The 27,121-nt window shown below is 40.4% G+C and overlaps 1 protein-coding gene across 1 annotated transcript in view; it reads right to left on the bottom strand.

The window, feature by feature from the left end:
- ptpn13 (protein tyrosine phosphatase non-receptor type 13) overlaps window positions 1–26,744 on the bottom strand; it is a 48,217-nt gene extending 21,473 nt beyond the window's left edge. Inside the window, exons 1-10 of the mRNA XM_039779286.1 lie at window positions 26,366–26,744; window positions 19,556–19,675; window positions 16,666–16,832; window positions 14,992–15,057; window positions 13,418–13,603; window positions 12,977–13,064; window positions 10,092–10,724; window positions 2,887–2,979; window positions 1,628–1,727; window positions 714–930 (exon numbers count right to left, since the gene is read on the bottom strand). Coding sequence (XP_039635220.1) covers window positions 714–930; window positions 1,628–1,727; window positions 2,887–2,979; window positions 10,092–10,724; window positions 12,977–13,064; window positions 13,418–13,603; window positions 14,992–15,057; window positions 16,666–16,832; window positions 19,556–19,670 — 1,665 coding nt within the window. The 5' untranslated portion in view covers window positions 19,671–19,675; window positions 26,366–26,744. The remainder of the gene's footprint in view (window positions 1–713; window positions 931–1,627; window positions 1,728–2,886; window positions 2,980–10,091; window positions 10,725–12,976; window positions 13,065–13,417; window positions 13,604–14,991; window positions 15,058–16,665; window positions 16,833–19,555; window positions 19,676–26,365) is intronic.
- Between the last annotated feature and the right edge of the window lie 377 nt (window positions 26,745–27,121).

Here is a 27,121-nt window from a genome sequence, read left to right as displayed (position 1 = left end):
CTCTGGAAGTGAAAGGGCAAGATTCCTTTGCTTCAGCTTTTTGTTTTCCTAACTGGAAACCCCACTCCCCCATCAAAAATCACTTTAATTTAAAATCTACCATAAACACTAATACAGCAAATATATATCGCCTTTACTAGTATATTAAATTAACCTGTTAGGGATATAATTGATACTGATACTGTTAACTGTGAACATCAGCAGATTTGTTGCTATGTTTACCACTTGTGTTAACACATTTTGTAATAGGAGGTGGTATAAACCTGACGTATCCAAAAAAATCCCACATGTACCACAACCACATACATTTGTAATTACCTCAGAGAGGCTGACATGAATTATGTTTTCCAGTCAGCAATTTGTATTTGCAGAACATCCAGTGAGCACAGCATCAACAGCCTAGTTGCCAATCTGCTCATGCGAGTTAAAATTGTACATCCATCATCAGAAATTGCAATATAAACGAGTTTCAAGCGATGGATAGTCAGACCTTAGATGGAGGGAGTTCCCATTGCAGTGTGCGTGTTGTTCTTTTAACTACTTTCAGGAGTTAGCTGTGTTTGGTGTGTGTGTGTGTGTGTGGTCTATAGCTCAAAAGTGACAAAGGAAGCTAAAATAAAATAAATATGTGCATTAAAAAAAAAAAAAAGAAGAAAAAAGATTATCATTTAAAAGCACATCCGGTAGTCTGTTAAGCCATGAAGAACAAAAACCTTGGGTTTGCGAAATGGTACAGAAGAGGTGTGAAGGGGGTCTCGAAGGTCGAGCATGGAAGTTCGAGATAGGGCCAGGGGGTCGTCTGCGGGGTAGAGGTTGGCCCTGGACAGCCTGCTGGCCAAGTGGGCCTGGAGCCGCTGCACCTCCTCCTCCTGCCTCTGTAGGAGCAGCTCTGCACCGACCAGACCTTCATCAGCTGCCCCCTCATACAGCCTACAGGAAGAAGAAAATAAAAAACAGTCTCATATTGTCGAAAAGCTAAATGGAAACAACTGTTGCTTAATGGCGATGCCTTTCGACATTTATATAAATAAATACATAAACGTAGCAACATGGGGGGGTGGGTATGTGTCACATAATGTGTTTACAGATAAAAAACACACCAAATACTAGCTGGTATGTCTTCTTTTAGCCTCAGGGGAAAACAAGTGCTCGGTGCAGTGGGATAGAATGAAAACAGTTAGCAGGCAGGCATAGCAACAACACTAGCCAGCAGTTCTCTGTAATGCCAGAGATTAGAGAGATAAAGATTGCTGAATGTGGATGTCACATTAGATGACCTCACTAGCGAAGCATGGGGCTGACCCTGCTGTGCCACACCAGCTGTGTGACACAGAGGACCGAACAGGACAGCTTCATCGGGGGCTTCCCTGTTCTGTTTAGGGAACGAAGAAGCAAACATATACAAATACATTTGATTTACAGAAGTGTGAGTTATTACTTATTTGTAGTGCAGCAAGCAGCTTTAAACCACACCAATAAAAGTGGTGTTTTGCTTTTCTAGATTAGGGTCCACTTGAGTTGGACGCTAACTTAACTCTTAGAAGCTGGTAGAGGCTCCAAGTAATAAACTGCTACTTTGTTGAATGTAACTCAAATAAAGGTGTGTGTGTGAGTGTGTGTGTGTTACCTGTGCCTGTGTGTGTTGTGACCTGTCAACGAGGGGGCATCATGTTCAGAGGAAAGTGCCAGCTGGGAGCTATACCTCCTCACATCGCCTGGTTTCTTAGCTGGAAGAGACAATGCAGTATTAGTGGTGTACACACACGTACGTTTATGCGTTTGTTTCTTCTGTTAAAGCACTTTGTAAGCCGTTTTTAAAAAGGTGCTATACAAATAAAGTTATTATTATTATTATTATTATTAGCCCTATCTAGTACATTAACAACCTTTTCATGTCTTAGAAGTTTGGTTTATTGTTTGTTACAGTTGAAAGTATTTCAAACAGCCTTTCTATTTTAGAACATGATTAATATATTTCTGCATTTTTCAAATAAAACTGGCACCGTTTTTACCAGTATGTCTAAACTCTTCACCGCTGTCTGAGGTCAATGTCAAACTTTCGTGATACATATATACATAGATACATAAATACAATCATGTGCAACATCTCTAAACCAATGACAAGTTGTATCGTACTGTCATGGTGACCCGTGAATCCACATTCACTGTGAATTTAGGCATTACAACTCACGCAAAACTGGACATCTCTGTAGCTCAGTTTGAAAAGATTAAATCTGTGTTACATAGTTTTGCTCAATAGCCAGCCTTATGTTTCCCACACCATTACCTTACTGAAGTCTTGTCTTTGTTGATCTCATTTTGCAGTAAAGGTATGTTATCTTGTGCAATCCCACATAGCTAAGGACATGATCTAACCACATTAGCAGCACCAGATAAAGATTGACAGCAGCACCCAAGAGAGGGTGGAGAGTGATGCACCCCACCATTTTTAGCCTACAAAGTGTGCCCCATGAGGTTTGGAAAGAATACAGCAGGGAGTCTGGCTTTGAACAGGACAGACCACAGTCAGTAGTCAGTGGAAACAGAATTATTAATATCTTTCTCCAGTGGCCTTTAATCCCAGGCTTTGTGGCCCAGACTAGTGTTGGTTTTCTTGTAAATAATTCACTCACCATTCCAGGTGTGAATAAGTAATAGATTTGATGGATAAAGTGAAAACCAGTGGGGCTCCAGATCATCACAAACAGGACTGAGAACCATGTAGCAACGTAGTAATGGGTTATTACTGGATACGAAGAGTTTAGTTATTTTGAAAATGTAGCCTACTTTGATTTTTCCTCTTTAACTTCTGCTGTATGCATGTAACCAAGATGAGTTGTGTGTGTCCATGAAGAGAATACCAATGGTGATAAAGAAATCTAAAACCTTGTCTGTAGTCTGGATCAGAGGAGGCCACAGAGGGGCTTTCGCTGGATGAACTGTAATCGCTGTGGTACCTCTGGTGGGTGTGGACTGGGTCTGAGGGAAGAGAAAAGACCATCAGCCCATCTTCATCTTCATCATAATGTGAACCATGCACTAACATAAGAGGATGTCTGCGGAATGATGAAATGAATCAAACATAAACGTCATGCACATGAGACAACTAAAAAAAATGTTATATGGACTTGCCTTCGGTTCGTGAAGGATGTTAAGGTGAAGCGGTTTATTTTTCAAAGTCACAAGACAGAAGTTGCATCACTTTTTTTAAGACTTGGACAGCAGGTTATCTGACAAGTACCGTTTTTTCTTTTACAGTGCTCTTTCCAATTCCTACTAAGACTGATGGCAACCCTAAACCAGTAGACAGAGGCACCCAAAGCAGGTATTACTCATGCTGTTGGTAAACACTCCTAATGACAGACATATGTAACTACACTGAAAAGCAGCTTCTGCAAAAGTGTATGCAGGCATGCCTTCGGTCAGGTTGGGGAGCTTTTTGTTGAGGGCGTAATCTTTTGTCTTGCTTGACTGAGTGAAACCCAGCAAGTACAGACCAGCTCACTACAATGATTCTTTTCTCTGAGCAATGCTTCCTTAATTCAATAATGAATATAAAAATTGGTAAAGCAGTAAAACACCAAATGGTAAAGCAGTAAAACACCATAAACTATGTTCCCACAGTCTCAACCTAATGTGTCATCATGTGTTTCTCTACCTCGCACACAGAACCTGAAAGTCCTGCTCTTCAGTATCAGCTACATAGCTTGAATAAATTGCATTCCCTAGTCATTGCTCAGGCATTTTAGTTCAGTAGAGCTTCACAGTATAACATGACTTTGTAATGATGCATATCTTACGTAAACTTCCTAAGTAAAAAGCAACGTGGCCCAGCAGAAACTATGATCTTACTAAGAAAGAAGACGAGTGGTCAAATTGTCCCCCCAAATAGATTCCCATCGTTGGCTGGTTGGTGAGTCATGAGGGAATATTTGAATTAAAAAAAAAAAAAAAAAAAGTACACAGAGGGTCAGTCTCTTTGTCATGTACATTAATTCACCTTCTTAGCTTTACCAATGCAAGCAGAGGTGTCAAGTAACAAAGTACAAATACTTTGTTACCTTACTTAAGTAGAAATTTTGGGTATCTATACTTTACTGGAGTAATTATTTTACAGCAGACTTTTTACTTCTACTCCTTACATTTTCACACAATTATCTGTACTTTCTACTCCTTATATTTTAAAAATAGCCTCGTTACTCCTATTTGGCTCGTTTTCATTCTGGCTTCTCATCGTTCAAAAACAACCTATCCAGATAAATCCCGCCATCCAGATGAATGTGAATTTGATTGTGGTTGGATGAGAAGTATAAACATATACCATTCAGACACCCTATTGGTTGCACCTGCACAGACCCGGTGCTAATACGGCACCGGTGTCTTAACGACCGTTATCTACCGGACCGAATAGCAACGAGGATTTCGGTGCCTTATTTAGGTGCCACCATATTAGAAGTTCTTTGGTGCCACTTAAATGCCTGCGCTTCTCTCTGATGCTCCGAAAATGGACGTTAGAGGGAACTGAAACATTGCCGCATGGGACGCTACACTACGCGCGACAGCAGCTAACGTTAGCCTACCGTTAGCTAGCAGCTGGAGTAAACACGGTTAAAAGGCTGACAGCCCTTCTGAGTTTGCAGGTATGATTTTAATATAACATTATAGTCCTTATGGCCTTTAGGAAAATGTTTTTTGTGGAGGTGGGGTAGTGCACTATAGGCCCCTGTGGAGCCGGCTAAGCTTTTGTCCTTAATGACATTTTTTCCCCCCCTTACATTACTTTTACACTTTAAGTAGTTTTGAAACCATTACTTTTACACTTTTATTTGAGTAAAAAGCTTGAGTTGACACTTGAACTTCTACAGAAGTCTTTTCAAAACCTACCGGTAGTATCTATACTTCTACTTGAGTAACGAACGTGAATACTTTTGACACCTCTGAATGCAAGTACAAAGACTCACAAATTTGCTAAACACCCATGTTGACAGATACGTGCACAGTCACCTGTCCTATACAGTCCGCTACGTTGCTATATGAACAGTCATGATAATTTTGGAGACCTACGGGGCGAAGTGGGGCAGATAACAGAGGGAAACACAAACATCAAACCCATTTTTGTCACAACGGGCCACCACTATAAACGGGATTTTCCAAAAAGGTGTAATTAAGAACAGTTTGATTACAGCTTGGCAGGAAATGGAAACCGAAACAAGATAAACATTTGTGTTTTTATGTGCTACTATTTTTGTAAAAGTATATTAAAAGACAAGAACAAAAAAAAAAAAAAACACTCCGCAACTTTTAATTTAGAGCAATGCATGTACATCTTCTAATTAGTCTCCATTATAATCTAATCTAATAACTTGTCATAAACTACGAAGAAACTGGGGGTGATTTCATTTAAGATTATCCCAACAAATCTTAACCTCATAAATAAAAAACAACAACAAGCCGTCTAAGGTGTCATTTTTTCATCTGAAGTTGCTGTTTTTTTTATGCTGTAGTTTCTACTTGTAATTAAATATCCTGTAATAAACACTGTTGAAAAATAAGTACCCAGCCTACCTTATATAGTGGGGTATTAGATTTTTTTTTTTTTTTTTTTAATGAATGTGGCTTGTGAATTAACCTCAATCTGTATACAAAATTCAAGTTTCTGGTCAAGCCAATAGTGTCTAATGTGGTTGTTGGTCAGTCACAATTAACCTGAGGGTGAATCAGCATATTTAGAGAAATCCTAGTCTTGCTTTGCCAGACCTTCCTCCACCGCAGCACTGCAGAGGAGGGTCTGGCTATCTACACAGCATTCCAGGATGGGAAGAAAACGTGCTTGGGTTTATTGCCATTTCTTTAAACCAATCACAATCATCTTGGGCGGTGCTAGGCACCGGGAAAAGCTGCGGTGCCGCTGCAAAATAGCCTTGGGAAGGAACTTGTTTTGGTGGAACATGTGTACGTTTAAAAGTTGTTTATGTCAACAGAAAACTCAGATTGGACAGATAGTCTAGCTAGCTGTCTGGATTTACCCTGCAGAGATCTGAGGAGCAGTTAACCATAGTCCTCATAAATCAACCAGAGTTTAAAATGCCAACACAAAAGGAAGCCCAAGACAACGGATATCCGGCCTAAATGAGTGAAATCCGGCGGAATTTCCGACGGCAACGGAGCAATCCCGGAAGTGGAATGTCAAGGACACAGTATAGACTAGAGACATCCCAAATAAACCTGGGATCAACATTTCGTTGTGACTGCAAAACACCCACTGCACCTCAAAGCAATGAGGGGAAAGAGAGACGAAAAGGGTCACAGCTAATTAGAGAGATGAACAGCTATATCTTGCCAATAATGGGAATGTTTCACTAAGTGAGCAAGAAAGCAGAAGGGTTATATAGATGGGGACTCCGAAAAACGAGCACTGCATTGCTCCTTCTCGGTGATCCTCCTTAATGACTGCTATCGTTTCCTCACCAGAAAATATAAACATATATTCCTCTTCCACCTTAAAAGGAGTACAATTGACAAGCAGCAAGCATGCACACACAAATTCACAAAAGGACAATGAAAGAAAGTAGAGGAGGATTTTAGTCATTGTCAGTACGTATTAGTATTAATTAAGATTCTTTATGTGAGGCTTACTGAGTGAAGAGGCCAGGGGTTCATTCATAGTTTAATGCTCCAACTATTATGCTCTCTCAGTGCTATCATGTCTTTTTCTCCGTGTAGGGAGTCACACACGCTTATCTCCTTGCTTCTCCACCCTCCCTCATCTTCTCATTTTATCTCTCCCTTCCCTGTTCCTCTTTCCCCTCTCCTTAAATCATTGCATGACAGAAACTTCTGCAAGAGCTTTCTGTGAGTACACAAACACTTTCTATAGGCTATGGCCTTTTGGGATGTTCAAGCTGAGATGAGACAAAAACTCTGAGGTTATTTAAAGTTTGGTGGTCCCAGGGAGAAAAGCATAGACTAAAATGCATAATAGCTTACAGGAACCCTCAAGTCCCTCCCAAGTTGACATGACTCAGAAAAAACAACAACATACAATGTAGATTTTGTGGAACTGAAATGTTCAGTGAGCATAGTGTAGAAGAAACCACCAATGGAAACATGTCTATTCATAAGATTTCTACACTGCCTGTAAACTTTTATATTGCTTGTTTTAGACATATAATGTGAAGAGGAAATAAGTAAGGCAGTTGATTGAAATTGATAGTAAATATGACCATATCAAATATGGACAAAAGCTTCTTTATAAAGGCCTTACCATATAATCTTTCCTGCTGCAAACTTTGGAGTCAACAGACCATAAAAAAATATAATTACAAAAATGTGGGCATTTGGGTCACTTTCGTGAACATCTCCTATTCCCTTGAGGCAGCAGTGTTCTGCATTGTTGTCTAAGCTGGATCCACCCCGGCCCAAAGCCACATGACCTGCTGCCAAGTGCCGGAAAAGTCCAATAACGTTTGGAATTCCCTCATCCGCTACGCATGACTCCAATTACAGCCTCTAGGTCTGCAAGGAAAAGATTCAACTGATTGAAGGCACCTGGTGGCAGCAAAAAAAGGGGGAGTCGTTGCGCGCACCTGAGGGACCGGGTATGAACATGCCCATGCACACACTGGCATGCACGCACACAATGTTTAGTTATGTTTATGTAATTCATATTCAGTTGAATATGATTTGCAAATGCATACACACAGAAGGCAGAGAACCAGTGTGTAACTGGGTGAAACCTGAAAGAACTGACCACTGCTGCGCCATCACTTTCCTGCAGAAAAGAACAGAAAAAAGTAAGAGAAAAGGAAAGAGAAAAGGAGGTCTCTGCCAAGTAACACATCCACGAGGCCCCGCAAAGGGTCTGTGCTCAATTAGGCCCCATTCATACTATAGCAAAATAGCTCTCGGATGGAATACAAACATTTTGGCTCAGTCTTTATGTCGACCTCAGTCAGTTTTGATGGGAGTGAACATTTCTTTGCGTCAGCATGATGTCTAACATCAACGATAATTTAGTATCAATTAGAAGCTATTGACACAAAAAAATACAAAGATTATTATCTCATTTTCAACCGAGCAAGCACAAGCATACACAGTGTGAAAGGTGGGACAATAGACAGGGGTTACTCATAATTCTAATTTTCTTGTTCTGACACTCTGCTAGGCAGAAAAACTCAACTCCTCTCCTCTCACCATCATATTCAATAAAAAAAAAATATAGAGTGCCTCTGATTACAATCAGTAAAAAGCAAAAGGGAGGGAAGAAAAGGAAGGCCGGACTTGCTGGGGATAAAAAGCCACAGTCATGGAGAAGAATGCCGTCGGTTGGTGGCTTGGTCAGCATTAAAAATAGCTGCCAAAAAAGCAGGGAGGCTGTAGGTTGGAGTGAGCTGGAGAGTTGGGAGAATGGGAAACCAGCGGGAGGAGGAAAGGGAAGAAGAGGTAGAAGACAGGGGTTTATTATATGAAACCATTTCATCCCTCATGAACCTCCACTGTTCCCAGATGACCAGCAGACCCATATAGCCACTTGTGACTCTGCATAAAACTAGCCTGCCTATGGAGACTTTACTAAGAATTCAATAAGCTCCTGAGGGAACTGTAAAGCTCTTGGGGCTGACTGCTGAGGTGTTAAACAATTGTGTTGTGTGTGCTCGGTCTAAGCAAGTGATTATAAAAAGATTGTTTTTTGTAGTCTGTAAATACCTTGCACGTATGTGTTCTTATATCCATGTGTTTACAGTCATATATTAGAAAAAAAGAGAAAGGGACAGTTAGCAGCATGCTAGAATTAAGCTAACCTGTAATTAGAATCAGCCATTTGGAAAACCTCTGTACCAGTGACTCATACATTCTGTCCAAACACTGCTGCGCAGCCACCACCAACGATACTTTCAACATTCGAGGCAGAACACAGCTTCCATCCCACATGGTAGTTATAGATGGACACACTACTCCGGATGTCTGTCAGCATCACGTCATCCCGTCGCTGTCACATTTTCACTTCTGAGATCAGCCCAGCTGATTGCTCCCCTGCAGTCTTTTCCCCAAAGCTGCTGTAACCCTTTTCATTGCCTGATAAATTCATTTTACCACCCAGTTTGACATGTCCTATATATCTTAATGACACAGCTGGGACCTTGAAAGGCTACGTTTCTCTGAAGATTGTATTCATTGTCTCAGTAGCAGAGTAAAGCTGGGAACTTTGGAGGGGTTTTCCCCTTTGAAATTGTGGGCCACCTCACACATAACATCAATGTGTTATTATTAAATGTAGAAGCCCATCTACTACATGCTCTAACAAACTTCCAGCCCTACACATTACCCGAAAAAGGAAAATGACTAAGCTCCGACCTGTCACCAAAATCCCATTATGCTGCAATACTGATGACCAGGTGATTGTTGAGTGTAATCTGCTGCAATGAGAAAAACAAGATGAGAAACGAGAAATCTTGTCACGTTTAATCTCACGAGATCTCGTCACACCTCTAGTCATAGCTGTTCTGAACGGCCACACTTGAAAATTTAACTTGATTTTTGGGATAACAGCCCACATTTTCAGACAGTTTTTCCTGGAAGTCATTCATAGTTTGCACTCAGTTGTACCGGTGAAAAATGACAGAAATAGTTGTGTAAAGAATAAAAAAAAAAAAAAAAAGAGAGCTTAATAGAGATGTTCAAACCATGACTACTTTTTTCCACTCCGCACACCTGGACAGTCATAGAGTGATAAGTGGGTGTGAATGTCAGATTGTTGATTTCAGAAAGTTACAGAGATCATCAGACACAGCCCCCCAAATTCATGTGTCGGTTGAATTGTCGGTTTTGGAAGCTTTGCGACCATCCAACAAGCACTTCTGATGAAGCATACCGCTGCCTAAAGAAGCAAGTCCTTCACAAGCAAAAACATATACCAGTTCTATACTTGCGACATGAGACATGATTTGAAGATTTTTCCAACATAAACACATAACACTTCACAGTCAACCCAGAGGACTCAAATAAAAACTTAAGAGCACATTTATCTCAGTCTTTGACAAAAAACACCTGCTCTTCTTTACTGAACATTTATGTTAAGAAAGTACACTTACCATCCACTGCTTGCCTTAGCACCTGAAGTTTCCTCTGCCTCTCCTTTATCCTGTCATAGGCGCCGGTGAGGCCCGAGCCTACCGACAGGGCTGAGTGATGATGAGGCTTCCTACTCTTCAGCCCACCAAACTCAGAAAAGCGAGACTCCCTCTCCCTGGATGCCAGCAGGGGCGATTTGCGCCTGCCTATGGAGTGGGTACTTATGGCGCTGCTGCCCCTCCGCGCATCCTCCAAAGCCCCAAAACGAAGAGCCTCTGGGTCAATATAAGCCAAGTCCACAGAGGAAGCCCAGTTTTTCCTTGCATGACTAGGGCCCATGTCCCCACTGTGGAAGGCTAAAGACCTCCGGTCCAGTTCTACAGGCCGGCCCTTTTGCTGGGGGTGAAGAGGATGCAGATAGGGATAGGAGTGCTGGTGCTTGAGTGACGGGGGATTTGGGTATAATTCTGTAGGGGATTCAGAGTTAGGGTGATAGTCAGATGGGGAATACTGTAGGGCTACCCCATCATCCCCCTTCAACAGGTCCTGGATTGGCAGAGATCCCATGGAACGACTAAGGCCCCGGTTAAGAGACGTCTGCTCCTGACTCCTGGCTTTGTAGCGCTCCAGAACCCTGGGGGCGGCACTCCTCCCTAAGAATAGGAGAGAACCAACATTTTATTGAACCACAAGCAGAAGCACTGCCAGAACTCAAAGCCTCAAACACAGAATAACACATCTTGAATACCAGCAAAGTAAAAGCAATTTAGCAGGTATTCCAAATGAAAATAAACCTGATTGCAAACGGATATAATTTCTTAGAATTTATTTTTTAGATTATAAAAACAGACAGGATGAGAGATAATCTGAAATAGACATAATTCCCAGTGGATCACATCATTATTATCAATACAGAAAGTGGTATTTATGAGAGGAGAACATAGAGAGGGATTAACAAGGATTTTAATTTGAATAAGTACAGTACGCTTCATTATGCCTAAGTGCCTGTCCAACCTGGCATCCATTTCTAACAGCATCAGCATGACATGACAACTAAACACGGCCCTATCGACTATAGACTCCCCTTCCTTGGCTCTTATACTCTGGTTCGGCCACAACAGACCGAGCACCTGCTGCAGGCCTCTCATGGCCCCTCTACTAAAATATTAGACAACCAGCAAAAGTAAATTAATAATTGGGTAGGCATACAGTATGTCCTCAGATTCCTCAGTCAGTCATAACTAGAGATGTAGTATACAATATATTATAATCAACAACCCTGACACTGCTTACATTATGCATTCCCAGGAGTGGAAATGTAGCAGCCATTAATGACAAATAAAACTAATTAATTTAATTAATTTGTAAAATAAACCAACAACAGAACAAGAAATAGCAAATTAAGAAAAACTGCAGGCTGCTCTTGACATTTATAGTCCATTTTGTGCAGTAGCTAAGTTTCCCCATTATTTAAAAAACAAACAATTGAACATACAGTGCCACAATAACGAACAATTTGAATGAACAAACTGAATAATGGATGTTGCTATCTTTGATTGTCCATAAATTTTAAGTTTGCCTTTCCAGACAAGCTGTATATAAACCACTGCCAGTTAACAGCTCTTGTTTTAGAGAGAAAGAGATAAACAGAAGGCAAACTCATGTGCATGAGCAGGAGCAAAAACAAGAGGAAGAGATGCAGAATTGAGAGAGCAGAGGGAGACGTTAGGACCTGTAAAAACGCTGCATGTGGAGGTTTAATCTACAAAGCATATGCTTGGTCTTAGCAGGGAAACAGATCAAAGACAGACAGGCTGCCTTCCAGGAACTCACGGAAGCCCACAAGGACTAGACTGAGCAAAAAAAACAAGAAAAAAAAACAAAAAAAACAGGATGTCTTTTATTTCTCAAAGAAGTCAATTGTTGCTACAAGTGTTTCAGCTACTAGTATGGACTACAGCAATGAAGAAATGGCAACACAAAATAGGGAGCTAGTGTGCTCTTTAGGTTTCTTTATATTTACATAAAATATCCAACATAAAAAAGACAATGACTGAGTTCCCCTAGCAACAATTGAGGGGGAGAGCTTGAGAAGAAAGGCGCTTAAGAACTGAGTAATACTCTTTGCATGTACTTTCCCTAGGGCTGGCTGGTGCTCAACCAGGGAAACAAAGCGATGATACAAACAGCAGACCAGCAGCTTCACTGGTGACTCCAAAATATGCATCTGTAATCAATGCCATGCCGTGCTTACATAATCGGGACGACAGCCATGTTTGCGCTGCGCTCTCCTTTCCATGGCCTAGAAAAATGCCGGAGTTCTCTCAGAAACCACTGGGAAGATTTGGTCATATTTTCCTGAATTAAATCCAATTCGAGGTTGCAGCGTGTTGTTCCTCGTCTACTTTTGATTCTTGCCCACAAACTCAGAAAGTGAGGGTGTAAGTGATAAAGAGCTTGACAACCAGAGAAGGCATTTACATCCACTTCTCTTTCAATTAAAGTAAGATGCATGTAAACAACTTCCAACATATAAACAGTATGTCTAACTGCACTCTGTCATAACCTCCGTTTATCATTAGATATAAAGAACATAATATACTCACAACTAATTATCCAAACTATTTTCATCACTATCATCTCCTCAATCTAATCTAGGATCTAGGGATTTATTCTTCCAGACTTTGTGCCACTCAAAAGAAGAATACACAGAACTTAGGTTAAGCGTTTTTGAAGACTAATGCAAACCAGACCCCTTTATCATATCAAGCGTTGGCAGCCAGAAATCTGGATCACTGAATAAATAAAAGAACTCCTTCTACACCACAGAAAAGTTCCTTTGACAACACAGCAAGCAAATTTAGCTCTGTGTTCAATGTGTGTGTTTCAGTGCAGCTCATCTTACCTGAAGGCAAGCCCTTGCCCCGCAGCCTCTCCCGAATCTCCTTACTCCGCTCCGGAAGAGACTCTCTATCAGTCAGCAGACCGTCCAGCTGAGAGAAAGACAGCGACAAGTGGAAGAAAGTGAGAAAGGAAAACAAGCAAAAAGCCAAACAAAGAGCAAGCATGAAAAAAAGCAAGACAGAACAAGGAGGAAAAAAACAGAAGTTAGAGGGTCATTCCCTCTGAGTCATCCATCCTGAAATCATGTTCTACCCACATGAGCCCCATTATCTGTTGCGTAATTCAACAAACCTACTGTGCTTTGACAGAGCAGATAAATGTCTTTTAACTTACACTAAGCTAGGATAAAGCTTAAAGTTTGGGCTTACTGGCAAGTAGCCAAAATAAAAATATAAAAATTGGATTGTTGTATTTGACCTACATTAAATAAAAAAATGCTTACCTGGGAAAGGCTGCCCAGTACCAACCGGACCAGTTTTCTGATATAGGAGAAGGGAGGGTCACAACTGGAGTTTCTAATGTGTTTGCTGCAGATGTCCAGCACCGTGCGCAACGACATTCGACTCAATGTAACATCATCACACATGTTGAGAAGCAGGCTGTTTAGGTGTTCCCCCAACTTCATAGGCTGCACAGCAAACAATGTGAAGACAGTTAACATACAAACAGTGAGTAGTAGTAAGTTCCATTGGTATCTCTCAGTCGGATATCTGTATTCTCTATCATTACGTTCGGATAAGGAGGCAGAGCTAAGCCTTGCCAGCATGGCACACACCCATCACCTACTTTAAATGTCCATCCATTACATATTTTAGATTAAAAGCCTAAGTGAAGCCTCTATTTTTCATTCAAATTGGTGTAAAATACTTTGCTATTTCCATTAAAAAACATGTAAAAACATTGTTGTTATTTAAGTGTTTTGCAGAGTTTGTGCCAATTTCAATCAGTATCACCAATATATAATATTCCTTTTCATAATTCGCTGAACCATGCTGCATTTATTTTATTTGTAGAGTGTATTGAATAAATACATGTCAATTCAAACAGAGTAGATTATCTGTATGCTCATCACATTGATGCCATTTTTGTGCACATTATGTAAAGCAAAGAAGTAGGTACAGAGATGGCACGGTAAGCAAAAATAAACACAGTGGGTGTAGGGTCACTAAGTATCTATACAGCCAGTGTGTCCATCTCATGTCTATTATGACACTTTATTTCCATGCATCAGAAACAATGACATGTATTTTGTCCCAATGTGTTACAAACTTTACAGCTGCCATGAGCACTACTTTAGCACCTCTTTCATAGAAGCAAAGTGGATGGTAAGCTTGGGTGTGAGTCATGCTGTCTCTAACCTGTGGGCGGTACTTTCTGACAAATGTGAACACTCTGTGTTTTACACCTGGCTGAGATATGAATGTATTGTGAGCATGACCCTCTCCAGAGGTTTTGGTAGATCCAAACACATTCCAGAGTGCATTTACAGCTGGCATCTTTTCTTATCCAGATGAGATATTCAGATATAGATCTCCTTCTAAAAAGATGATTCCAATAAAATAACATAATGTCTGCTTTCAGTGAGGTTATGAGGCATGATCCTTAAATTACCAGTACCAATAAGTATTAAAAGTTGTATTGTGCGACACACTAGTTCCTGCAACATCACTGTCCACCATCTCATTGTGCCAGTGTCAATGAGAGGATAATGTTAAACCATGACAGAAATTAACTTTGGGTGTGCCTGTTCCAGTAAACAACTGTCTCAACTCATAATGTTTGCCAAGTGTGCTAGTTGTTATCACTTAATGCTAATATGCTAGCATCTTGTTTGCCCATCCAGTGGATTCGGGCACGGTTATAAGCAAAAATGAATTTAAGTTTACTAAAAATAATAATAATAATAAACACATTTTAGTCCTCAACACAAGCCTTTATTACCAAGTTTAAATATGGTCCTTTACTAACACCCCTATCCATTTGGAAGGAAGTACTGTATCCTTGGTAATGATTTACCTGACTTTGGGGGATCTCATAGTCCGCTCCCCAGAACAGGGTCATCCCCAGAGAGTACATGTGCATCTGTGAAAAGAAAATATTACATAAGTTTCATGAGCAGCATTTATACTTCCTTCAATTCATTTTATAAAAACAAACAACTAGACACAAGTGAAGCAAGAGCACATAGAAAGATGAGGACTATAAAAGGTTTTGTTTCATTCAGATAAACTAGCCACTGAACCTTATTAAAATAAGTCTGCCCTGTGTGAAAGAAAGAGAGAGAGAGAGACTAAAGCTGGAGTGTAATAAAAGTTGTTCATTCTTATTTGGAAAGGAAAAAAAGACAGGGGGTTTAAGCCTAAATCCAAAAACATTTTTCCATTTTCCTCTCCTTATTACTCTGCACTCATTGCTTGGGAGAGAAATCACTTCCCCTGAATGTTGGGCTTGGTAGAGGAAAGAATAATTCAGGGATTGCCAAAGAATGCAACATAGCCTTCAAGGTCTTTCAGGAACTCGAGTGCACACTTAACGACACATTCACGCTAAAAAAATAAATAAAAAAAGGTTGAAATTTAAAAGCCACCCATTAAAAGCAACAATACCACCCTAAATGTTAGAAATGTAAAAGGAAAAACTCGTGGCATTCTCGCAGCTGACGTATATTTACCCACAGTCTCTGAGAAATAACTCAGCTGGGGAGACGGGACCAGGGCTGGAAAACTGACTCAGCACAAAACTGTGTTGAGGTCTGTGGGGCCGTGCCAAAGACGGGAATCCAGTCATGCAAGATTTTAGCTCTTCTACCAGAGGGGCAGAATAGAATGGAGAGGGCGTGGTTCTGTGTGTATGTAAAAGAAGTCATGCATTGCAGGAGATAATATGGTTGCTCACGACATCAGTTCTGAATGTTGCAACTGCAAAATGTAATCAGATCTGCAAACAGTTAATATACATCTCCAGAGTTTTGTAGCATTGCTTACATTGCTGGGATAAAGCTTGACATGCGGCGCGCTATCTCCACTATCAGGGCTTAGCGCTGCCCAGGACGGTTGTGATTGGTTTAAAGAAATACAAACAAGCCAGTGCGTTTTTTTGTCCAATATCCCAGACCATACTCCATGGCTGACACAGCGCTGTGGAGATAGGTCTGACAATGCGAGACTACTCAAGCAAGAATTTGCTCTTATTAGACACCGGATTGCCCCGTTACACAACTGCAGTTGTTTCTGCACCCACCATTTGACAAATAATCATCAGAAGAACATGGCAAGCTAGCAAACACGGATGTAAACAATGCAGGCTCCAAAGTAATACAAAAATGAATCTGTTTGCAAATGTAGGAAGGAAGGAAGGAAGGAAATGCATTTATCCTATACACACAATGTGGTTTGGTGAGAAAACACTGAAAGTAAGCATGACTTTGTTTAGAAGACAGAACTCCACAGGGTACCTTTAAGGTACTCAATGGGTAACAGAAGACAGTGGTTGGATCATACATCTCCAAGGCTTAAAAATGTATGTGAATATAAAACTAAAAGTTATCACCAGGACTTTACTGAAAATATATGAGCATTGACACAATATTTGGAAACAGGTGACAAAACTCACACCAGCGAAGCATTAGAAGTTGTAGACTAAACAATATATAAGGTTCGGTCACCACATGGGTTATGTAAAGGTTTATACCTTTTCTATATCAGAGATGGAAGTCAAGGAGACCCCTTCCAGGACCTCTGGAGCTGTGAAGGCTCTTAAGTCCTGCTGGGTGACATACTCGTCTGTGAATGAGATGTTGCCGGAGGGCATGAGTAGGAGGGACCAAGGAGAAATGATGAAGCCCATGGCTGTAGGGTCTGGAGAGGGAAGCAGACAATTCAACCACTGGAGATATAATCAGAAAACAAACAGGAAAGACAAACCCAACAATATAGTTGTACTTCCATTATTTAAATTCACAGCCATTGAGTGAGACAGACAGACAGACAGACAGACAGACAAGCATCAAAATGTGTACAGCCTGAATGCAGTAACTGTAGACATATCAACCACAGTGGATGTTTCTCGCTAAGGCTTCGGCGTTTATGGAAACTCAAGAAGATTGAAGTAAACAAAAACACATGTTGCTTTCTTAGCCTGCAAGAAAATAACTGTTGAGGCATAGAAGCAGAAAGGAATGGCTACACAGCGTAATTCTCTTTTCCTACAAAGCCACAGCCAGCGCTATGGTTAGAGAACGTTTTAAAAATATACAAAGGAATGTTTGAGCAGCACTGCAAAATTCTTTTCTTTGACGGATACTTAACTCTGAGAGGAGCACTGAGATGGACAGAGGAACTGGATTTCGGGCACCAAAAATCTGCTTTCAAAAGCTGGAATTCACCGGAGTACAAATACAAGTTTCCTGTTTAAAACTTGTGTGACAGTTTGAAGATCTTACTCAAAAGGTTGCACACAAAGCTTTTGCACTGGATAAGCAATAACAGAGCTGAGCAGAAGTGCATGACTCAGCCTGAGCAAATTTGTTTCACGATGGATAAACTAAATCAACAGATTCAATAAACTGCAGATAGCAGAAACCATATCTGATGAAAACTAACTGTTCTGACAAAAAAGCATGACTTGGGCATGCACCATATGAATCCCTATTAACTTCAAATGACAGCATATTGTTGTACTGTAAGTTCTTTATCCTTAACAATGTAGTCTGCCCATCTGATAAGCTGCTATCTAAGCTATTAGGGGCATGGAATCATTTTGAACTATACTACTACTAAGAGGCTGCCCTCTAAAAGTAGAGCCACAGCGGACATGCCAATAGAGTGCCAGGCGGAAGGGCAGAAGAGCAGAAGATGATGGCCTCGGCAGAGTACCAAACACAGGACCAAACAGAGAGACAGAAAAGCACTTCATTTTGAAAATGCGGACTTTATGCTTTCTACAGACAAAAGCATGATGAGCAATTCCTCTAACAAATCAGAAATATTCACACATGGCTTATTCATACAAATCATTCTTATACAAACAAAGTAACTAACCGCTGCTGTTTACATACATGAAAAAAAAAAAAAAAAAAAGCGTGCTGGTGGTTTAGTGTTTGACAATGTGAGACAATTCACAATGTCTGAAAAGTCATGCAAAGGTTTGCTAAGTCAACTGCACGTTGGCCTCCTCCATACATTAGGAAACAGAAACTTTCACTGAACCACGGACAGATAGAAAGAAAGAAAAAAATACACATCTAAAGTAGGACATTTACTGCAAACATTTTTATCCGTTTCTTGTTTTTATGCTTTATTACTTTTTATAACCAAGACATCTAACAAATTATCTGACAAATTTAGGTTTGAATGGCCGTTATTAATCCTCTCGTGGTAAACATAATTCTTTACATAGCTCAGTGACTATATAATAGCTGGTTCCAGCATCTGCTCTTCAAATTTTGGCTTCATTCAGCAGTCTAAAACTGTACACATGCGAGGCCACAATTTACTCAGTATAGCTACACAACTGCACACTGAAGGAAAAAAAGATTTAGCAACCACAATTGCTGCAGCACAATACCATGTAAAGATTAAAATAAGATAATCTAAAATTCTCAAAGTATCCAGCCTCGCATTCTGTCCTTTATATGTTCAGAATTTTATCTCAGAAGCCTTGATTACTGAGGAGCATTTGCATGCAATCTCTTGTTCTAACGGTGACCTCCGCATAAAATGCATATTTACAGGACACACTGGTGTCAAGCTGGTTTATGCATAAAACTAAATCCTGGTTCCTGCTTCATGGAAATGCACAGGCCAGTGGTAAACAGTTGACACTGATGACAATTATGGCCCACATAATCAGGTGCACTGGAGTTTCGTATGAGACTAGGCATCACCCAAAATTTGTAACAACAAAGAGGGCAGTGCTGTGCCTGCTGACTCACATCCTGTCCAATGTCTCCAGAGTTAACCCCCCTTTTAGTCACCCGCAGCGGAAGTTTACCTTCGTTACAAAGACACTCTGGAATTGGGCAACCTTATCTCTTTGGCCTCAAGGACAATCACAGACACTTACAGGCACAAATGATTCACAAAAATGATTACAACAAAACACAACCGTCAACAATCGTACGAATGATGCAACATACTGACAACGAAATCAGTGCACTGATAGAATTTTCTGATTTAGCAACCAAATGTTTTACACATGTTAGAGTCTGAGTGGGACTAAATCTATCATTTAAAAAAGGAACAACATTTGCTAGTATAAAAGCGTTCATGTTGTTTGTTTTGTTTTGAGCTGCTCCTTTTAGATTTTTTGCATTGATGTAATGGATTGGTTTGGGCAATTAATACATTGCCACAAGCAACAACATTAACAAATCATTTCAGATAGAGAGCGACAGTGAGCGATCCCATCAATTTGTCAACACAAAATGTCACCTGCAATTCATAGGATCTGGACACCAGACCATTGTTATGAAGAAAAAAAAAAAAAAAAAAAGTAGGGTGGACAGATTTAAAAAAATAAATAACCGTGTGTATGTACAATAATTTCTAGACCACATTTTTGCACACTTCATTCCACATACCTTTGTGAAAGAGTTCTTGGAGGCTCTCAGCACTCTGGCTGAGCACCGCCCAGACCTCCTCTTCCTGGAGCGGACCGCCTCGAACCTCCAAGGCTTCTGCCAGAGACACATGCATCTTCCCTGTGCAAGCAGAGAAAGAGGACAACTGATTTATATCAGAAAACGAGCACATGCATAAATACAGAAATAAGCTTTAACCATTAGGGCACATGCTTGCTTTATATCATGGGAGCCTTTGGCAGAATGTCAAATCAGACAAAACACACACAGAGCATCTACACATCACATCTCATGTGCTAATCAGAACAATATGTACCTCAGACCTTTTAATTCAACGAAAAAGCCCTGGATTCTCATTACTGTGACGGTATCAAAATAAATAAATAAATTTTCCTGTTAGAATGAACAACTGAAAATAAACAGATTTTATTTTTCATTTTTATTCAGTTGAGAATTATAATCCTAACAAAAGTCTAATCCTGAAAAAATCCACACCCTACTTGTCCTGACTGGCCTGGCAGTCTAAAATGAAAGCAAATAAACCCACATTGCCATATCACTACAACTCTAAGCATTGATGCACTTAACATCAACATTCTTCTGTCTGTGTCTCTGTCTGTCTCTCTCTCTCAAACTCCCGCATCTTCTAAACGCAAGTCTTATCATCCTCTGCAATTGAGGACGTAGCGCAAGCACATGATCACACACTCTCACACACACACACACACACACACACACACACACACACACACACACACACACACACACACACACACACACACACACACACACACACACACACACACACACACACACACACACACACACTTAAGGATGTGCCAAAAAGGCTATACTGTGCCAGAATATGAGAGAAAATAAGAATTAGAAAAGGAAATTCAAAAATAAAGAACTCTATCACACTTGATCCTTGAACACCACACCTCAAACAAATACTATTTTTAAACACAAATACACACAAATAATAAAAACACTAATATTCAAAACGCCCCTAAGTAAATGACCTTGCTTACAGCTGTAAGCGTAGTCTCTACAGTTTTGCACATCACGACATTTTCCACCTCCTTGCAAAACACCAGCTCAGTAGGTTGGATGACTTTAACAGCATTTTCTCTTTCCACTGATTGGTCTGGACTTTGACTTGGCCATTCTAACACCTGGATATTTTATTTGTGAACCATTCCATTGTAGATTTTGCTTTATTTTTGGATCATTGTCTTGTTGGAAGACAAATCTCCTCCCAGTCTCAGGTCTTTTGCAGACTCCATCAGGTTTTCTTCCAGAATGGTCCTGTATTTGGCTCCATCCATCTTCCCATCAATTTTAACCATCTTCCCTTCCCTGCTGAAGAAAAGCGGCCCAAACCATGATTCTGCCACCACCATTTTACATGGGATGGTGTGTTCGGGTGATGAGCTGTGTTGCTTTACAAACATAGCGTTTTGCATTGTTGCCAAAAGTTCGATTTTGGTTTCATCTGACCACAGCACCTTCTTCCACATTTTGGTGTCTCCCAGGTGGCTTTTGGCAAACTTTAAGACACTTTTATGATATCTTTAAGAAATGGCTTTCTTCTTGCCTCTCCATAAAGCCAGATTTGTGCAGTATACGACTGATTTTGTCCTATGGACAGAGTCTCCCACCTCAGCTGTAATTCTGCAGTTCATCCAGAGTACATGGGCCTTGGCTGCATCTCTGACGCCCATTGTATAGCTGAAAGTTTAGAGGACCCGGGTCCTAAGTAGTGCTGATACCTTCCTCAATATGCGCACAGTGCCCTTGGGAGTAAACTGGGAACTTTTGTACAACCGCTAAACCCCCAACAGTATCTCGGACCTGCCTGGTGTGCTTGTTCTTCATGATGCTCTCTGCGCTTTAAACGGACCTCTGAACTATCACAGAGCAGGTCATTTATCGAACATTACACACAGCTGGATTCTATTATCATCATTAGATTTAGGTCAACATTGGATCATTCAGAGATCCTCACTGAACTTCTGGAGAGTTTGCTGCACTGAAGTAAGGGGCTGAATAATTTTGCATCACTTTCAGTTTTATTGTTAAAAAGTTTGAAATAGCCAATGAATTTCGTTCAACTTCATAATTGGGACCCACTTGTTGTTGATTCTTAAAAAAAAATTACAGTTTTATATCTTTATGTTTGAGGCCTGAAATGTGGCAAAAGGTCGAAACGTTCAAGGGGGCCGAAAACTTTCGCAAGGCACTGTAAATATATGTTGTATAATGTACATATGTCACAGTTGTAAACTACAGTAAACATAAACTATACAATAAAATGCTGCACATGCATGACTGCAAATAACAAATGCAAATGTGTAGGGCAATGCAAAGGTTTCACAGAGGGCAATGTGTTAGACAAGGCTGAGGAAGGGGGTAGGGTATTGCGGTTATAAGTAACCGTGCCAAAATAATGGGGGGTGGGGAGAAGCAAAAAAATTAACTAACAGCTATGACAGCATCTTATGTTATCACTTTCCTTAAGAGGAAGGTTAACATAACCACTTCACAACAAGTGACCTGTGTTCTCTGAATAGGACAATTCAAGCTAAGATTGATTGAGCTAAGAGCCAGTAATATAGTGATTAAAGGTCATCGGTTGAGTCTACTAGAGCTGCAAAGATTAAATGATTACTTGTCAACTATTAAATTAAATCGTCAACTATTTTCATAATAGATAAATCAGTTTGATTTCAGTATTTTTTTATGGACAAATTACTTAACTCACTTAAATGTGAATATGTTTTAGTTTATTCACTTCTTTGTGACAGTAAACTGAATACGTTTTGAGTTGTGGACTAAATAAGACATTTGAGGACGTCATCTTGGGCTTTGGGAAACATGTTTCAGCATTTTTTTGATGTTTTATAGACCAAACAACTAATCGATTAATTGAGAAAATAATCAATGAAAATATGTGACTATGAAAATAATCATTAGTTGCAGCCCTTGTGTCTACTATCTTCTACAATCTGCCTAGAGCAAAAAGAAATTGTTAATGGCATTCCCCTTGGGTTGTGGTTTCACTGTCCAACCAGTCTTGATTTTGCCAACAAATCTATGGTCCATGAAACCTTCTTTGAAATTGCCCCAGTCACTTTGAAAGTATCTTTTCTTCTTCCTCTAGAATTAGCCTATACAGTATATGATAATATGGTTGTATATCATCATGCTGGCAACCTACCGTGAGTGATAGCCTTTTTATTTTTCCTCCACATTTTCTTCCTGCCCAATGATCTAGGCCTCACAGACTCAACATTCAGTGTGCAGCTTCCTAATGTTCCAATACTTACCACAAAATATGACACTGACAGACACGGTCATGTTACAATATAACAAGAAACTCTGTTTTTAGCCCAAAGCTTGGATGATACCTTGAGTAAAAACAAATCCATATTTTAAATGTGGACAGATTTTCAGATGTTTTGAACTTTTGCGGTCTATTTTTCAAATTTTCCCACTTACTTACTAGATGATAGTTTGGGGGTTATAAATCAAAACACAAAAACATAACAGACGAAAACACAGGAAATGAGGCATAATTCCTATGCAAAATCGGCCAAACACAACTTATGTTTGAGGTGGGTACCAAAGTACACAATTTTTCAAGCCAAAACACAAAGCGTGACAAAACTGTGGACATCATGTCTGTTCCATAGGGATTTGGCAGGTGCACAAATTTGCCACAAAAGAGCTTAACAGCGAAGATGGCCAAACCTGACGTGTCAGATCACATTTGGCTGTGCTCTGTGTGCTATATTGTGGTTTTGCTAACTGCAATGTGGGCTTGCCTTGGACCACACCTGTGGCCTCAACTGAACTTGATTGTTACTTTTTTTCACTTTACTTTTTGTGAAGTTTAAATTTCCCAATTAACAAATTGTTATCAGCAATAGTTCCAGGAACCAAAAAGACTAAAAGGTGCTAGTATACCCAAACAGTAGTGCTTGTTGGAAGGTAGGAAAGTATTTGACACCCCCTTCCCCGCACCTTTCCAACACTGGAATTTGTGGGGGGCGGGGGGGTGGGGGTATTTCAGTCCGCTCGCTAGCCAAAGTTGACTTAACATTTTAAAAAGAAGCAATGCACAAGTTTTGTTGTTTTGGGCATTTTTAGCTAAATTTAAGTAGGCCTATATCACTCATCCATAAACCCTTAACATAAACTGGGTCAGCAGCCTCATTAGCGTTGGGCTTTATTTCTGAGAGCAATATGCGAAACAAACAACGTCCTTTCTATGAATCTGAGTTTGGAGAAGAGAGTTAATGAGAGGAAGCATGTCACAGGCCTTGATATTTATGCAGGAATGCGGGTTAACCATTCTAGTCAATGGGAGGCGTGAAGTCTGAGGCGAAGTGGGTTACTACCCATCTTGCTCATTACCCATTAGAATGGGGAGAGCGGGTGCTGTGAAGACTGATTGTTTTGCGGCCCTTGTTATTTCAACAGAGACCTGCAGTGGAATGTTTTTTATCCGCACCGAGGCTGCTGTGCAGGCCAGCTCCTCTCACATTGGACTATGGTCCTGCTCATTATTGAGGGGGCTTAGGAGGCAGTGGCCCAAAACAGCGAGAGCAGACAGCCTTCACCACTTCAGCGCCTCATTCTCTTTTTCAAACAGTGGGGATGTTGGTTCCCAGGTATTCCCACACTATAGCTAGAAAGAAAAACCCAAACAAGGCTAGTCTGCTTCTGCTGCTGCTGCTAAGTGTTTGAAAGTCTTGGCCACAGTCACAAGGATTTTAAAGAAAATAATCCTGGAAACGTGATAGTGCCCTTTACTCTGCACTTAGGTGAAGCTTTTCCTTTCCTCCCACCTTCCTGTCTGTGACACAGCTACAAACCATGAAATGGATTTGAAAACAATCCCCTGAAAAATTGCCCTTCAGCTGGGTAACCCATACCAAAAAGGTACAAATCATTTCAGTTTCTGCTGCTTTCTTTCAGTGCTCATCCCTCAATATAAGCCAGCAGCAAAAAGATCAGAAAAACATGTACGTCTTTCTCTTTTAAACTTTTCTTTGATCCTAAATCTTTTTAAACTGGAGTTGCTTCACTTTTGTGGCAATCGTCCATAAAAACGCCAGATTCCACTTCTATTTCCAAAAGCATAACTCGTAACATAAGATATGAGACGGAATTTGTTCATATCCTCTAAACATCAGAACTGTGGTCTCAGCTGGAAAACACTTTTGGAACAGAAGCCAATTAGAAGAGGTACTCTTCGCCAACATTGAGGTGAAAATCTTCCTGAACTTTTTCATTCCAGGAAAATTCAACAACAAACTCTGAGTGAACCTCTATTCCCAGAATCATACTGTATTATGCAGCCTGTAAGGACACGATTCAAATTCAAAACACACTTGGTGTCTAGGAAGGCCTGGATCAGAATATCTGTTAAACAACATGACTGATGATGTAGGGACTGATGTTTTTAAAATGCATATAGCAAACCAAAAACAGACTGTATGCTATTAAACTGATAACCTAATGACATACGGTACTTATGTATTCTTCATTGCAAAGCTGTATCATCAGTAGAGAGATTTTGGTTGAATTCACAGCTGTGCCTCACTTAAGTGTCTTTTTAAGAAAAAAAATTGTATTGGGAATTAAACAGAAGCACTCTTCTAAATCAAAAGGGAAAACCTGATGGTTGGTTTTCATTAATCATAAACCTCTTACAATTTAGTCAATTAGCAGACATGCTTTCCCAGATTATCTTAAAATGAGTTGAACACAGAGTTGCAGTTATGGACTGGTTTCCCTAACCAGTAAGCCACCCTGGATGTTGGTGTTTTGTTTTTCAGCTCAGCCAGGGCCAGGACTAGCCAGAAGAAAGCCATGACTATTCCATGATTATCAGCCCAGCTCTGGCCCAACGGCCCTTACTTCTCATTTTGGTCTCGACCTCATCCGCTCCATTTCTGTTAATCACAGGGTTGCTAGGAGTACCGTGACATGCAGAGCATGGTTTTGCAAAACCTCACTCTCCCACCCACCCCTCTTCCCAACACACACAAACCCAACCCACTGATTATTTTCCCCATTTTCTTTCCTATGATGATGCTCACACCATCTCCACCATAACCACTTTAGATGGGAATGTTCATCTTGCTAAATCACACAGACTTCCTACCTTTCTCTTTAGGCTTGAATGGCATATTCAAAACCCTCATGACCTTTGACTTTTGGTTAACTTAACTACTTTTCTATGGTAATGAAGGGGGAGGGGGTACAAAAACTGCCTACCTATAACCCCCATAAAACCTTCAGCCTGACATATTATGCCTCTAAAACGCTTTGTTAAGCTTAGACATGTAAACAAAAAATGTTGACCATTTTCTTAAAATTACACAAATAGTGCTGGTGGCGGTTAGCTAGCCAGACACCCTGTTATTTTTGTAACCTTAGTGGTGTCTCCTCCCTCCCAAACTAAAAATACAGTTATTGGTGTGGTCAAAGATGCCCCATGTCAGACATTAGCTAGCTAGTAGGAGCAGTAGTTGAGACGTTAACACAAATTATAGCAATACTTTCAGCTCGAAATTAAATATCAACGGACTGTTTACTAGCATTAAAGTAGCTAACAGGTTTTAGATTTTTTTTTTTTAAGTAAATAATAAAGAAAAAAAAAAACATCGGCGTTTGAGCCTCGCCACAACAGACTCAATTCCTCAGTTTTCCCGGGGACAGTAGCTGGCAACCGTTAACGTTACGCTAAAGTCAGTGAGCTAACTTTTTGTACATCACGTTTTAAGTGCTTAAACTTACCAGTCGAGAAGAGCTACACAATCACTTGAAAGGGAAATGTTCGTACTCCAACGAGGCTATGAGTGCGCACACAAACGGGACCAGAGGCCATCCCATCCACAAAGCAACATCTTGGATAGTAACTTTAACGTTAGTTGACTATGCGGCGGCGAGGCAGGCGAGCAACAGGTCTCCACAGCGCATTCAGCTATAAAAATCCACTACACTGGCAGGTATTGTTAGCCGAGCCGCCGCAGTTAAAAACAAAAAAACGAATCTCTTCTTTGGAAATTGCTCAGAAGTTGTGTTTGATGGCCACAACACAACACTGAGCTCCCATCAAGCGCAGCCAAGTCACCATTACTGCTGAGAGGAGCGGAATTACCCCTCCTTTAGCCCAGCTAGCGTGGGCTGACTGGGAGTAACAAGACACCTTACTATGGCTGTCCATTGGCTCTCTGGTAGGGGCTGTCATTTAACCGTTTCTATAGTAACATACACAACTGGGAGTAACATGTACAGTGAGCATGGATTCTGGAGGCAGAGTCAGGCTTGTTAAATGCGTTATATATAGCTACCCAACGTCTGTATAGGGACCAACATAATTGTTCATATAAACTAAAATCAGTTTCAATGCATTTTCGCAAATACAGAAAAAGTCAAAGAGGGAACATGTATGTTACTCAGATAGCATAGGCCTACTATTTTACTATGAAATGATGCACAAATTAGACTGCCTGTAATTTAATATTAGTACAAAAAGCCGTAAATCACAAC

Source organism: Perca fluviatilis, chromosome 17 (genome assembly GCF_010015445.1).
Source record: "Perca fluviatilis chromosome 17, GENO_Pfluv_1.0, whole genome shotgun sequence".
In the NCBI taxonomy this organism is placed as follows: domain Eukaryota; kingdom Metazoa; phylum Chordata; class Actinopteri; order Perciformes; family Percidae; genus Perca; species Perca fluviatilis.
Note: the sequence above shows the minus strand (reverse complement) of the source record. Positions and strands in the feature narration are given on the sequence as shown.